This window comes from Doryrhamphus excisus, linkage group LG8 (genome assembly GCF_037039965.1).
Source record: "Doryrhamphus excisus strain RoL-2023G ecotype Guam linkage group LG8, RoL_Dexc_Guam_v1.1, whole genome shotgun sequence".
NCBI classification, from domain to species: Eukaryota; Metazoa; Chordata; class Actinopteri; order Syngnathiformes; family Syngnathidae; genus Doryrhamphus; species Doryrhamphus excisus.
The window spans coordinates 16721330-16736440 of NC_136364.1; the positions used below are offsets into that span (position 1 = coordinate 16721330).

The 15111-nt window shown below is 40.9% G+C and overlaps 1 protein-coding gene across 1 annotated transcript in view; it reads right to left on the minus strand.

Moving 5' to 3' along the window:
- Positions 1–15111, minus strand: part of pitpnm3 (PITPNM family member 3) — a 93991-nt gene that overhangs the window by 16739 nt on the left and 62141 nt on the right. Inside the window, exons 6-10 of the mRNA XM_078792923.1 lie at positions 14584–14773; positions 11247–11378; positions 10952–11139; positions 6414–6571; positions 4900–5070 (exon numbers count right to left, since the gene is read on the minus strand). Of these exons, the coding sequence (XP_078649049.1) occupies positions 4900–5070; positions 6414–6571; positions 10952–11139; positions 11247–11378; positions 14584–14773 (839 nt within the window). The remainder of the gene's footprint in view (positions 1–4899; positions 5071–6413; positions 6572–10951; positions 11140–11246; positions 11379–14583; positions 14774–15111) is intronic.

Genomic DNA, 15111 nt, shown 5'->3' on the forward strand with positions numbered 1-15111 from the left:
AATAGTAATAAATTAATATATGTAATTACTGTCATTTAGAAGCAACACCGTTTACAATAATGCTGGATGGTTATTAAAGTGATCAATAATGATGAATATAGTATAATGTCACATGCTCCTATTTTATCTTCCACTGAAGCATAGCTGGAATCAATAAGAAGAGTGCTTACTCTCTCCATATTACAGCCATTCATCATAATAAAATCTTATATGTGGATGAATGAGGATGCCAAAGTGGTACTCAGTGGGAGCCCGATCTGATTGGCTGCTACAGCCTTCAAAAGGGCTCATTTGCATATTTGCAGAATGCATAGACAGGTATCCCGAGATCTGAGCATGTGAAGCATTCATTAAAGCTAGCTCCGACAGCACATCTGGTCCAATCATCTTTAGCAGCGGCAACGGCTCTGAGAAGTATCCGACTTTGTAGATCAATTTATTTAATCACAGCTCCGGCATCGAGCTTACGGTGGTATAACATTATTATTACATAGGTTGGAGATATTTGGACAAAAACATGGGTCCTGAGTCTTGTTTAGTCTTGTCTAGTACTGTTCTTCATAACCTTAATTATGGAATTGATCAACTGGTCTCTCCACGCAATTGACCGGGAACGTTGGGAAGGTCGATTCTTTCCATGGAGAACATCAAAAACGTTTACCTATTCGCAACCATGACAACAGGTCTGTTGCTGATTGGATTGGGCACTGCCCTGGTGTGTCGCAGAATTCGTAAAATGTAGTCAGCGGATCGACTTAGCCCACCGCTACCAGTCGTGATCGATATGTTGGATAAAGCTGTTCAATCTCTGACTCATTCAGACAACCATTCACACTCACGTCCACATTTATATGGACAAAAAAACCCACTCAGGCACGGGGGAAAACAGGCAAATTCCACACAGAAATATGCTAATGGGAATCTGAACCCAAATCTAACGGTGAGGCAGATGTGCTAAGTACTACTTCACCGTGTGATAATATATTCAGTGATATCAGTGATGAGCTGTTATCTTTCACACAGGAAACTGTGCCATTCGTTTATTGTTTCCACGCATTATAATGATTTACATGAATACTGTACAAAAACAGAAATTGTTTATATATTTTTATTAATTAATTCATTCATTCATTTTCTACCACTTATCCTCATGAGGATCGTGGGCGGTGCTGGAGCCTATCCCAGCTGTCTTCAGGCACATATAGACAAACAACCATTCACACTCGCATTCATACCTATGGACAATTTGGACGGGGAGAATATGCAAACTCCACACAGAGATGGCCGAATCTGGAATCGAACTTGCGTCTCCTAGCTGTGTGGCCCGCGCGCTAACCCCTCGGCATGCACGGGAAGAACATGCAAACTCCGCACAGAGATGGCCGAATCTGGAATCAAACTTGCATCTCCTAGCTGTGTGGCCCGCGCGCTAACCACTCGGCATGCACGGAAAGAACATGCAAACTCCGCACAGAGATGGACGAATCTGGAATCGAACTCGGGTCTCCGAGCTGTGTGGCCCGCGCGCTAACCACTCGGCATGCACGGAAAGAACATGCAAACTCCGCACAGAGATGGCCGAATCTGGAATCGAACTTGCGTCTCCTAGCTGTGTGGCCCGCGCGCTAACCACTCGGCATGCACGGGAAGAACATGCAAACTCCGCACAGAGATGGTCGAATCTGGAATCAAACTGGGGTCGTCTAGATGTGTGGCCCATGCGCTAACCGCCCATGCGCCAACCACTCATCCACTGTGCAGCCCCGACATATTTTCATGTATACACGAATGTATACATTTCATTCAAACACTGTTTAATTTGACCTGCAGGGGGCACTAGTTTTCCTTCTGTTTAAGTTCATTCATTCATTCATTTTCTACCGCTTATCCTCAACGAGGGTCGCGGGGGGTGCTGGAGCCTATCCCAGCTGTCTTCGTGCAAGAGGCGGGGTACACCCTGGACTGATGGCCAGCCAATCACAGGGCACATATAGACAAACAACCATTCACACTCACATTCATACCTATGGACAATTTGGAGTCGCTAATTAACCTAGCATGTTTTTGGAATGTGGGAGGAAACCGGAGAAAACTCATGCATGCACAGGGAGAACAAAGGGTGGAATCGAACTCAGGTCTCCTAGCTGCGATGCCTGTGTGCTAACCACTCATCCGCCATGCAGCCCTATATATTTTTTATGTTGTAAAAATATAGATATTTCATGTATTTGTTATCTTTTTTCAAGAATCATAAAAATACCCAGAGCCAACCTACCGCTGTGTCTATATTTCATAACATTTTTAAATAAATAATTTGCTCGGAGTGAAGCGATTCTAAATGCAGCTGCAGGCGTGTGTGTGTGTGTGTGTGCAGCTGAGGGCGGACATAAGAAAGAAGAGGACATGGTGAAGATAGCGTGTGTGTGTGTGTATGTGTGGAAGACCTTCAAACGGCTTTGCTGTAAAATTAATCCGCTACTTCATTTTCCACTTCAGTGTGCTCAACAGTTATTACAGTGGGGATGGCGTTTAATTACAGTTTAGTAACCAGCGTCTGCTTTTTTTTTTTTTTTTGCTGTATTTTTGACCATTTGGATGACAATCTTAAGTGGGGAGGACAGCTGCTCGGATGATTGCTGTGGTTGCAAACCAAATCTAATTGATGGCCTTGAGTTGTTTTAGCTAAGTACAAAAAAAGGCTAGTAAGAATGTTTAATTGTTTGATGGATTTCTGACATTTATTGATCATTTTAATGGACTTTTATTGATTGTTTTGTCTGTTTTTCTGTACCGAGGAAGGTGCCTATATACCGTATTTTCTGGACTATAAGTCGCTCCGGAGTATAAGTCGCACAACGGCAAAAATGCACAATTAGGTAGAAAAAACATACATAAGTTGCACTGGAGTATAAGTCGCATTTTTTGCTGGTAATTTATTTTACAAACTACTTAACCAAAACAGACATTACGTCATCTTGGAAGGCAAGTTCTAACATTAATAAAAGAATAGAGAACAGGCTGAATATGTGTAAGATATGCTAACACAATGGTTATTCAGCTACACAAAAAATAAACATAAACAGAAAAGGTGTCTGTTTATGTAACATAAACAGTTTTTTCATTTATAAGTCGCTCTGGAGTATAAGTCGCAGGAACAGCCAACCTATGAAAAAAAGTGTGACTTATAGTCCGGAAAATACGATATAATGGGAGGCCGTTTAGGGCAAAACACATAAAAAATTTGTACACACAAACACAATTCACACACACTCTGATAATAGGTACACACACACATTAAACACATCGACAACTGGCTCATACACACAAATAAACAACATAAAGTGTGGGTGTTTGTGTTACAATAAATTTGGTGCACCCAGAAGCTCAGTTCAGTGTAACCCGAATTTTCAGAATAAAATACACTCACGCTAAACATGCTAAAACTCAAAATTAATTTTCAATTAAGTGAGGTGGTTCGTTGTTATGAATTGTAAATGTACTCAAAATAATGAATAATAAGTCCTTGTCTGTCAAGTATGAAGTTTTTTTTTATAGCAAAGCCGATAATTTATAAAATTGAGAACATTATTTTGAAGTGGCAAAATCGGAAGTAGCTTCCGATTTCCTGTAAACGCGCAGTTTCAGGTGCCATCTGGTTACACCGAACATGCACGCACAAATTCCGTGTGAATATTATATATGCGTGTGTGTGTTTATTTGTGTGTATGTGCCTGTTGTCGGTGTGTGTGCACGGCTTTTAACGTGCATGTGTACCCATTATCATTGTGTGTATGTGTGAATTATACAGATTTTTTATGTGTTTTGCCGTGTTTCGAAACATATGTGCCAAAAATCAGTGTGTGTTTGAGTTTCAGAATAAAATCCACTCATGCTAAACATGCTAAAACTCAAAATTAGCATTTGTTACGGATTGTAAATGTACGCAAAATAATGAATAATGAGTCCTTGTCTCTCAAGTATGAAGTTTTTATAGCAAAGCTTATATATAAAAAGGTAAAAAAGCAAAATGTTTGCAGGAAGACACCACTATACTACTTCCGATTTAGCCTCTTCAAAATAATGTTCTCAATTTTATACATTTTTTATAAGCTTTGCTATAAAAACTTGCTAATTTTGGGTTTTAGCATGTGAGTGTATTTTATTCTGAAAGTCATAACACAGTTTCAGGTGCTTTCCGGTTACACTGAATAGGGCTTCCGGGTACATCAAATTTATTTTCTGAATAACCGAAGTTTAAACAGACATGAAAACTACTACTACTACTGTGTGAATATTGGTCCGTGTGAATATTATATACGTGTGTGCATGTTTATTTGTGCGTATGTGCCTGTTACCATGTGTGTTTACGGCTTTGAACATGCGTGTGTACCCATTATCAGTGTGCGTGTGAGTACATTGTAAGTGTGTGTGCAGATTTTTCATGTTTTTACCCTAAACGGCCTCCCATAATATATAAAATATATTATTGTAAGAATTATTGCATCTGCTGTATTTTAGCAACATTGAAGATTTGGTTTCTGTGTGCCCTACTTTTTCTTCGGAGGGCGGGCATCATCAGTAGCACACGCAAGCAGAACAGGGCTGTGTGTGTCATAACGGCTGTTTGGAGTGAATCCCACAAGTGGGCTAACACATGCCATCCGATAAATCATTGAGTCATTAAAGAGGCAGCGTCATCAGCAGGCCCTAGGGGGGGTCCACTGGAATGGGGTTGCAGCAGCATGGTGCCCCTGTCATGCAGAATGATGCATCACAAGGGCTGTAAAGTTACTGTGCAAGCCTTGATTTTGATTTTTTTGGGTTTTTTTGTACATAGAAAATAACAGAAATCGTATGTTTTTGGGTCAAAACATAAAGCGGTAATGAATTGTCGCTTACCTATAACCAATGAGCGTCCATCTCCCAGGGGGTATCGCTGATAACGTGGGACGGCATATGGGGGCAGTTTGTGAAAGAGAGGTTGCAGCAGTGGTTCCAGTCTGGACGCCGAAGGGTCAGACGGGTAGAACAGGTTGAAGATCTGAGAGCAGGCCGGGTGGAGTTGGTTCACTGAGGGTCACGATAACATCGGACACAGACATGTTGGTACTGTGTGAAACATAGCGGTGAATATGGTAATGGTAATGGTTTAATTTTATTTGAACATGCATCAGATTACAATTGAATGCATCAGATAATCAGTTCACAGTTCCACATGTCCAAAAGGAGTAGGAAGAAGCAAAGCTTATTAAATCCTACCCCTCCATCTGCTACTTTTACAATCAGTAACTGTTCCATTTGTTCACTTCCTGCTTTCCTAATATAATTAAAGTTTTAGTTAGCAAGCTAAGGATGCTAATAGGACGTTTTGTGGTAAAAATACATTTGACTCGCACAGTGTATTAATAACACAACAAGACAATACCGTATCATACACTAACTGAGACAAAATTGTGCCGTACAGTTTTGACGGAAAAACATGCTAACAGGGGCGGACACTAACCAAGGTTCCAGTGTATATGTGCTTAATTCAATAATAAATAAATACATTTAAAAATAACTACTGTCTATTGGTAAATGTCTGAGAGGTTGAGAATGTGCTTTTTTTCCGTACACATTCAATACAGATATCCTCAATGTTTTAAAATCATTGGACCGATGGTCAATAGTAATGGTAATGGTAATGGTTTAATTTTATTTGAACATGCATCAGATTACAATTGAATGCATCACATAATCAGTTCACATTTCCACATGTCCAAAAGGAGTAGGAAGAAGCAAAGCTTATTAAATCCTACCCCTCCATCTGGTACTTTTACAATCAGTAACTGTTACATTTGTTCACTTCCTGCTTTCCTAATATGATGTAAAATGTTGTATTATTAAATTATTAAATTAAATTATGTTTTATTATATTATTTATTTATTAATTTTTAGTAATTAATTAATGTATTTTTTATTTTTTTATGTTTTTATTTTTTGTCCTGTACCAAAGTACGAGGTGTTATGACCATACAATGACATAATGTGTACCATAGTAAGTGTCAATATAGTGATATATATAGCACATCATGACTGGTTCAAGACTCTTCATCCTTGTATTTAGCAAACATCAACTGCTTGTATTGTTTCTTGAATTGGCTCATCGTTGTGCATTGTTTGAGTTCCTTACTCAATCCATTCCATAGTTTGATTCCACATACTGAAATGCTATGGCTTTTTAACGTAGTCCTAGCATATAAGTGTTTCAGATTTAGTTCTTCCCTGAGATCATATTTCTCCTCTCTTGTAGAGAAGTATTGGATGACATTTTTAGCTAATTGGTTATTTTTAGCCAATAAAACAAGGAATGAGGCACACAAATGCACAACATCAGATAACACAGATCAATATATAAAAAGATGGATAGATACCCTGAACGGCGGGCAGCACGGTGCGTCGCATGGCCAACACCAGCCCCAAAGGGCACCCCAACAGGAAGCAATCCGACACTTCAAAGTCAAAACGACCAGGATTCAACACCAGACTGGGGCTGCTACTACTGCGCACCTCCACGCTGTCCTTCATCAGACTGTGAACACACATGAACATATAATGGTACATTCCAACATTCTTTAGTGAAGCTACAGCCTCAACAAGATGACAAAGCGTGCTGGAATAGCGAAGACGAGAGTATGAGTCAGTGATGCTTTTACATCCTCCTCAACCGAGTTTTTAATATTCCGTGTCAGTCGTCGGCAACTCGCCTTTACGAGACAGCCCGGGTCGCTCCTGTCTGAGCTCTCCCCTGCCACGCACACACAACACATCCAGCTTCAAGGCCGCCTTTCGCCGCAACAACCCTGTAATGATGACTAGTTTTGCTCTGCTTTCGAGGAAGCCAACGTTTCAATATTAACAGCTCGATAGAGAAAATACCGCCTACGACCATCCTCAGATTAATGCGTGGGTTTCTCTGTATTATGATTTTTTATTGTTGTGTTAATAATGCATGTTATACTCTGTTTGATGCTGTGGCGGTCGGAAACTGAAACGTCATTGCTTTTGTAAGGCTTCCTTGTAATTAAGTGCAGGAAGATTGCAGCAAATCCTGCTATATGCTGTACTGTGCTGTAGATGAGTGTAGACATGCACCACGTCTTGGGTAACAGAAGAGGAAGTAGGAACACAGCACTGTACTATTTGGGGTTCCATAATGATTAAAATGGTTAAAATATATAGCAAAAAATGTACAATTCCATGGCTACTCCATTACCTTCAACTTTACCTTCCTCAGCAAGGCATTTCCGATCTTAGAGGGGAGTTTGGAAAACTGCCATGGAGACGATTTTTTTCGGAGATGAATAGATGATCATGGACTTGGGAATACCGTATTTTCCGGACTATACGTTTTTTCATAGGTTGGCTGTTCCTGCGACTTATACTCCAGAGCGACTTATAAATGAAAAAACTGTTTATGTTACATAAACACTGGACACCTTTTCTGTTCATGTTTATTTTTTGTGTAGCTGAATAACCATTGTGTTAGCATATCTTATTGTTCTCTATTCTTTTATTGTTAGAACTTGCCTTCCAAGAGGACGTAATGTCTGATTTGGTCAAGCAGTTTGTAAATTAATTCATTCATTCATTCATTTTCTACCGCTTATCCTCACGAGGGTCGCGGGGGGTGCTTACCCGCAAAAAATGCGACTTATGTACGTATGTTTTTTTTCTACCTAATTATGCATTTGTGACCTTGTGCGACTTATACTCCGCAGCGACTTATAGTCCAGAAAATACAGTAAATTAGTGCATGGAAAAAATACTAAAATTTAAGATGTAAATGTCGGTCAGTGCTTCTGATACTACTGGTTGCCCAGCGACCACATACACTGTCAGCCATTGGTGTAAACAAACGATGAGTAGCTTATGAAGATGCTTGTTAAAGCAACAATACCATCATATGATGAAACACAGGAAATAGTACATATCAGTTCATCTAACTATTATGACATATTATGGTAACACCAGTTTACAAGCACAATTAGTACTCACATTTTTCTTGGTTTAAGTGCAGATTGGCTATAGTTTTACAGTATTGGGTCATAATATAAACTGGATTCAAAATAAGTGTCGACAAGCAATCAGTTTTATCGGAAAGCTTGTATGCATATTTCAATACATTTATTTTAATATCTGCAGTTTGGACATCAAATGTTTGTTTTTTATTTTCAGAAATCTCTCTCTTAAAAATGAACTTTTGCATCATAGTAGTTTCTTGGAAACTACAACGCAGATAATTATAAGCAGCTGGTGCCAAACCTCCCGAAGGCTGCAATATGTCTTTTTCGATACACGTTTGCATTCCCATGTAGATTTCTCCGCCATGCAGCCCTATTCAATAACATTCATTCATTCATTTTCTACCGGTTATCCTCACGAGAGTTCGCCCAGCTGTCTTGGGGTGAGAGGCGGGGTACACCCTGGACTGGTGGCCAGCCAATCACAGGGCACATACAGACAAACAACCATTCACACTCACATTCATACCTATGGACAATTTGGACAATAAGTCTAGCATGTTTTTGGTATCCCCGGAGAAAAACCACGCATGCACGGGGAGAACATGCAAACTCCAAACAGAGATGGCCGAGGGTGGAATTGAACTTGGGTCTCCTCGCTGTGAGGTCTGCGCGCTAACCACTCGGCCGCCGTGCAGCCTGTTCAATAACATGATATCTTTATTTCTTGACAGATAAAAAATAAAAAATGTCCAAATATATATATATATATATGAATGTGCAAGGAGTTCTTTGTCTTTCTGTGACAAATAACGTTAAATGATGCTGAAAGACGACCATGTCTCATCGGGCTTTAAGTATAATGAGCAATGTTCGTACAGTACAGCAGCGCTCTTAATGAGATGTGATGCCGGGCATCAAGAGGCTTCTCAGCGGCTCAGTTATGTCCACTTAGGTTTTTTGGCCATCAGTTAGAAGTGCTTTTAGTGCAGTCAAAGTGTAAATGCACCTAATTAAAAAGGCAGTGTTAAACAATGGTGGGCAAAATGGGGAACGGTGATTTGCTGTATAAGAACCGTCTGCACATACTGTCACAGATCATTTGCAGAGTGAGGTGAATCATGGAGAAACATCTCAAGTTGAATGAAGCACAGTGGGAGGTGGGGGGTGAGTGGTCATCCAATATGAGCGGCTCATGTGTGACTGGTTGTGTCCACTGGGATGTTCAGGGAGGAAAAAAAGCGTGTTCGAAGGAGAGCAGAGCAGGGAAGAGGTCAGCCTCCTCATGGCGTAAACACAAGTGAAGGGTGGAAGGGTGAGAGGTGCAGCAAACACACCATGTGGTTGAACGGGATGACATCTGCAGCCGGTTTGTTACTCATGTTCAACTCTGACAGGATGAGGCTGCTGGTGAACATTCATGTTTTTTAAAGATGCTCAATACCTACTTTTTATTTATTTTTTTTTAATTAGTAATTAGTAGCGGGCTGCACGGCGGTCGAGTGGTTAGCGCGTAGACCTCACAGCTAGGAGACCCGGGTTCAATCCCACCCTCGGCCATCTCTGTGTGGAGTTTGTGTGGGTTTTCTCCGGTTTCCTCCCACATTCCAAAAACATGCTAGGTTAATTGGCGACTCCAAATTGTCCATAGGTATGAATGTGAGTGTGAATGGTTGTTTGTCTATATGTGCCCTGTGATTGGCTGCCGACCAGTCCAAGGTGTACCCCGACTCTCGCCCCGAAGACAGCTGGGATAGGCTCCAGCACCCCCCACAATCCTCGTGAGTATAAGCGGTAGAAAATGAATGAATGAATGAGTAATTAGTAGCGGGCTGCACGGCGGTCGAGTGGTTAGCGCGTAGACCTCACAGCTAGGAGACCCAGGTTCAATACGACCCTCGGCCATATCTGTGTGGAGTTTGCATGGGTTTTCTTCGGGTACTCCGGTTTCCTCCCACATTCCAAAAACATGCTAGGTTAATTGGCGACTCCAAATTGTCCATAGGTATGAATGTGAGTGTGAATGGTTGTTTGTCTATATGTGCCCTGTGATTGGCTGGCCAGCAGTCTAGGGTGTACCCGACTCTCAACTCTCGCCTGAAGACAGCTGGGATAGGCTCCAGCCCCCCCGCGACCCTCATGAGGAAAAGCGGTAGAGAAGGAATGAATGAACGACCTGGACTGTTGGACAACCAATCACAGGGCACATATCGGCAAACAACCATTCACACTCACATTCATACCTATGAACAATATGGAGTCGCCAATTAACCTATGAAACCGGGGTCCCCGGAGAAAACCCACGCAGGAGAAACCCATGGGGAGAACATGCAAACTCCACACAGAGCTGGCCGAGAGTGGAATTGAACTTGGGTCTCCTAGATGTGAGGCCTGCACACAAACCACTTGCAACCTGTAGTTTTTCCTTGGAAATATATACTGAAAATAAAGTACTCAAATAGCAGAAATGTGACAACCTGATGACTTAATCTCAACATTTCTTGCTTAGAAAATATGTAGGTGATCGTTTGGAATCCGTCCATAGTCGACTAATAGTCAGATGGTTTTTGTATGTGTGTGTTTTCTCATTTATGACTTTTTCACCTCCAAAGAAAAAACACCACAAAACCAAAACAATCATTGTTGGCACATATCAGAAAAGCAGAGGCGTATTTTAGTCATTTGGGTGCCCGAAGCAAGCCTAGTCATTGGGGTCCTCCACATCCTGGAACTGGACTGGACCGACAAAGGTCGTATTCTCACCTCAACACAAGGTCTTCAATGTGGGCAGCAGTTAGCTACATAGCCATATTTATACAGTATATGCTCCTAATCATTAAATATTTAATGTTTATTAATTTTTATCATCCAAGTGACACGGAACCTTTGTCATTTATGTTCAATCCAGTCATGTGACAAGTCATCAAATGGCGTGTGTAGAGGATCACCTGGAAAAGAAGACATGTTGGCCGGTGGATGACGTATCGCCATCGTATGAGTCGCTTTGCTTGCGGCTGAGAGGCGGTGCGCCTTGACAATGGCCTTCGTTGGGGGCAGAGATATCGATGTTGCTCTTACTCAGCCTTTTGCTGGAAGTCAGACCCAGACTGGACTCTCCTAACAGTCCTGAGTTTTCCTGGGATTAAAAAAGGATAAGACCTAAAACCTAAACAATTCTTAGGCTCAGACAAAGTAGCATGATGGCGTATTCAAACACTTCATCCGTGCTGTGTGAGCGCTCACCTTCAGACTTTCAGTGCTGTTGTTCATTCGACCGGTGTTGCTGTTGTTGGGGCTGCCTGGTCTTTGCTGGCTGCTGAAGCACAAAGCATCAAAACACAAGACACCTCCGACACAGTCTCCCATCAGGCAGACCTGCAGAGACACACAAGTATATGACACAGACTGGGGAAGCCATTTTGCAGTGGTAGAGATGAAGCATTGTCACGACTTTGGGCCAAAGACATTAATAATTCATACGTTTCATAAGTTAGTTCAAATGAAAGGAATAAATAGCAAAAAGTTCTAATAAATAAAAACACTAAGGTTAAAAATCTTCTCTAGAAAGTATCGTTTTGGGCCACTAGAGAGTGCTCTCACATATAGACAAGCTTTGTAATTTTCTCTCAGTGAAAAGCAGGCTAGCCTCACGACAGAAACGAAACGGGAAAACCTCATAAACACGTTGAATATTGCTCTAAACGCTTGTTTCTTGGGAAATTATCGTCTTTGTAAGTATATTGGTGTATAAAGCACTTACATAGATGCATCTACTATTTCAGAAGTTGTACTTGTTTCGTCAAGTTCGCTAGCTTCACGCTACTGCTACTTTGCATTTGCAGTTGGTGTACGTGTGTTAGCTTACTGTTAGCTGATGTGTGTTTAGCCTGTAACATAAGCAGTAGTGGAACTTCATTTTATTTTTTCGGAACCTTTCAGTTACCGCTTACTTTTACAAGAAAACTTCATAAAGCAAGAAAAGCAAGCCTTGTATGCGGAGTTTTCTTCATTGGTTCGCTAGAAGCTAAAAGTTCTAATCAATATTGTTTAAAACGCTAAGGTTAAAAAGTTTACAGAGTGAGACATCTTCTCTAGAAAGTATAGTTTTGGGCCATGAGAGAGTGCTCTCATATATAGACAAGCTTTGTCGTTTTCTCTCAGTGAAAAGCAGGCTAGCCTCACGGCAGAAACGAAACGGGAAAACCTCATAAACACGCTGAAAGTTGCTCTAAACGTTTGTTTCTTGGGAAATTATCGTTTTTGTAAGTATATTGGTGTATAAAGCACTTACATAGATGCATCTGCTATTTCAGAAGTTGTACTTGTTTTGTCAAATACGCTTCATGCTACTGCTAGTTTGCATTTGCAGTTGGTGTACGTGTGTTAGCTAAGTCTTAGCTGATGTGTGTTTAGCCTGTAACATGAGCAGTATTGGAACTTCATTTTATTTTTTCTGTGTGTTTCAGTTACCAATTACTTTTACAAGAAAGAAAAGCAAGCCTTGTATGCGGAGTTTGCTTCATTGGTTCGCTGGCTGTTGTGAGGACAGCACAAACATGTACGTTTCATATTAGCCTTACTAGTCTTTTGTATTGCTTGGGGGAAAATACAATACAATACAATACAACACAATACAATGCATGAAACAATTACAATTAACTCCAAAACAACATGAAGGTCATTCTGCTTAAACAGTTGGATATTCTGTACAGAAAAACGACCTTAACAAAAGGTTCCCACTTTATACTATTCAGTCACTATGGCCACCATATTGGCACTGAAAAGGAGAACTAATCAAGAATAACAGCCACTGGTGAAGCTGTAATTACCTTTATTATAATCCCCTTAATGGCTTTTAACCTGGAGGCCTCGATTATGTCTTTTGGCTGATTGGTTTATCAAGATTGTATCGACTCAGAGCTCGTAATCAAGTACCATCAGTCTGAGGAGGGTCTTTTTTTTATTTTTTATTTGTGGCAGCTGCTGGGCTAGCTAACAAAGCACTTGTTAAATACAGTGGAGCATACGAGGTTGAATATAATTTCTTTGACCTTTCATTTGTTCATATTTAAGTATTTTATTTCATAGGTAAAGATGGAAATAGAATAGAAATTATTTGCTTCAAGGTCATAAGGTCAAAACAGAATTTTGGTCTGCAAACGAGACTCCCCGGAGACCTGGTTACAGAGGAGCAGTGCTTGCACAAGTACACTGAAGAAGGATAACATTTCTTATTCATTATTTTTTTGCATTTCATGAGACAGCAGTGAGCCAAAGAAAAGGAAAGCCATCATCATGAAAGTGAAATAATAAAAAGAGACTCTCCGAGAGAGGAGAAACACCCACCAATGATGTTGATGTTGTGACCGTCATTAAGAACAAAGATTATTGAATGCTAATGATTTCTAAAGGGGTCATGGATTCGGTGCACTGTTTCAATGTGAGAGCGAATGATTGGTTGTCTATATGTGCCCTGTGATTGAGTGGTGACCAGTCTAGGTTGTACACAAAGTCAGCTGGGATAGGCTCCAGCATACCCCTGTGACCCTAGTGAGGATGAGCGGCATAGAAAGTGGATGGATGGAATATTTTAGAGTTGAAATACAATTGCCAGATTGTACCTTGAAGCTCCACCCGTGCTGCGCTCAGCTTGACTCCTTATCATTCCTTAGCTTTTTGGCTTCGTGCATACGTGTGAGTGCTTTATTCCAGCTAACATATTCATGCTCGGCTTTTCCAGCAGTGTGGGTTCCATCCTGCCATCCTGGGGCAAGATACTGAACCGCCACATGATGCTGTGTCATCAGAAGGTAAATGTACAAACAGTGTCACAGTACATGTTAGAATTCATGTTTCCCTAAATATATATTATATACATTAAATTAAAAAAAATATATATGTGATTATATGTGTGAAAAAAAATCACTTATTGAATTGGTAACTGCTCTGGCGTGGAGAAGGGGTAGGATTTTATAAGCTTTGCTTCTTCCTGCTCCTTTTCAGACATGTGTAATGAGGTGTTGTGTATGTATATATATGTGTACGGATGTACTATATGTATGAATATGTGCATGTATGCTGCATGTATATATATGTGTGTATATATATGTAAGTATATAAATAGATATTGTAAGTGTATATGTGAGAAACATTGGTGTAACATAGTATGCATGTCTGAAATAAATTAAGAAGACGAAGAAATGAACCACAGCTCCCCAGTGCTGGTAGCACTCATGCACCCCAAGACCAAGCTTTTAGTAGGCAATGGTATATAAAAATAAATATTGTAGCCATCGTACTACATAATTTCTCATAAAATAAACTCATCCTGTTAAATTACTTATTCCCTCAGAAAAGATGACTACATGAGGACTACTCTTAGGCCCAAGAGAGTAAAATAAGTCCTTCTTGAACTAAAGTGCTCTTAGAGTTTACACAGATTACACAGCCCTCTCTGAAGCAATATTCCCTCCCTCCCACAAATCCACTGACTTCTATTAAACTGCCTCCAACTCGATGAGTGGAGCAGCTCAAACAGTGACACAATGACACACACACACACACGTACACAAACACACACCTGACCCGAGAAGCCCTGGCCATCCTCAGAGTGCAGAAAGCTGCGGTAAACCTGGTTGGCCCGGGCTATGACTGTAGCCACGGCATCCTGGTAGCGCGGTGAAACGATGGCAAGGAGCGGCAGGGCAGCCAATGGCAAGTGGTCCACACTGCTGGACACACAACTCTCATCGTAGCTGTATGGGTTCAAACTGGGCAAGGGAGAGAATTGGAAAATAACAGTCATTGATTGTGTATTGTTCAAAAGGACAAAACATTCCCACAGACATGCTCCAACACCTTGTAGATAGTCTTGTGTATAAATAGTAGACGCTGCTGTCACCGGTGAGCGTCTGCGTATGTGTGGGTGTGTATCTGTTTTAACAGATTGACAACACTATTCTTGTGTTGACTAGAATAGATGTGTGTCACTGCAACACAGTGTGGGGAAGCGGTAAAAGATGGCATCGCCCTACATTCTCCCCTTGAGCTGCAGCACCGACATTGTCACCATCCATCAGTCGCTCTGATTACAGGAAGGTGCAGCGAT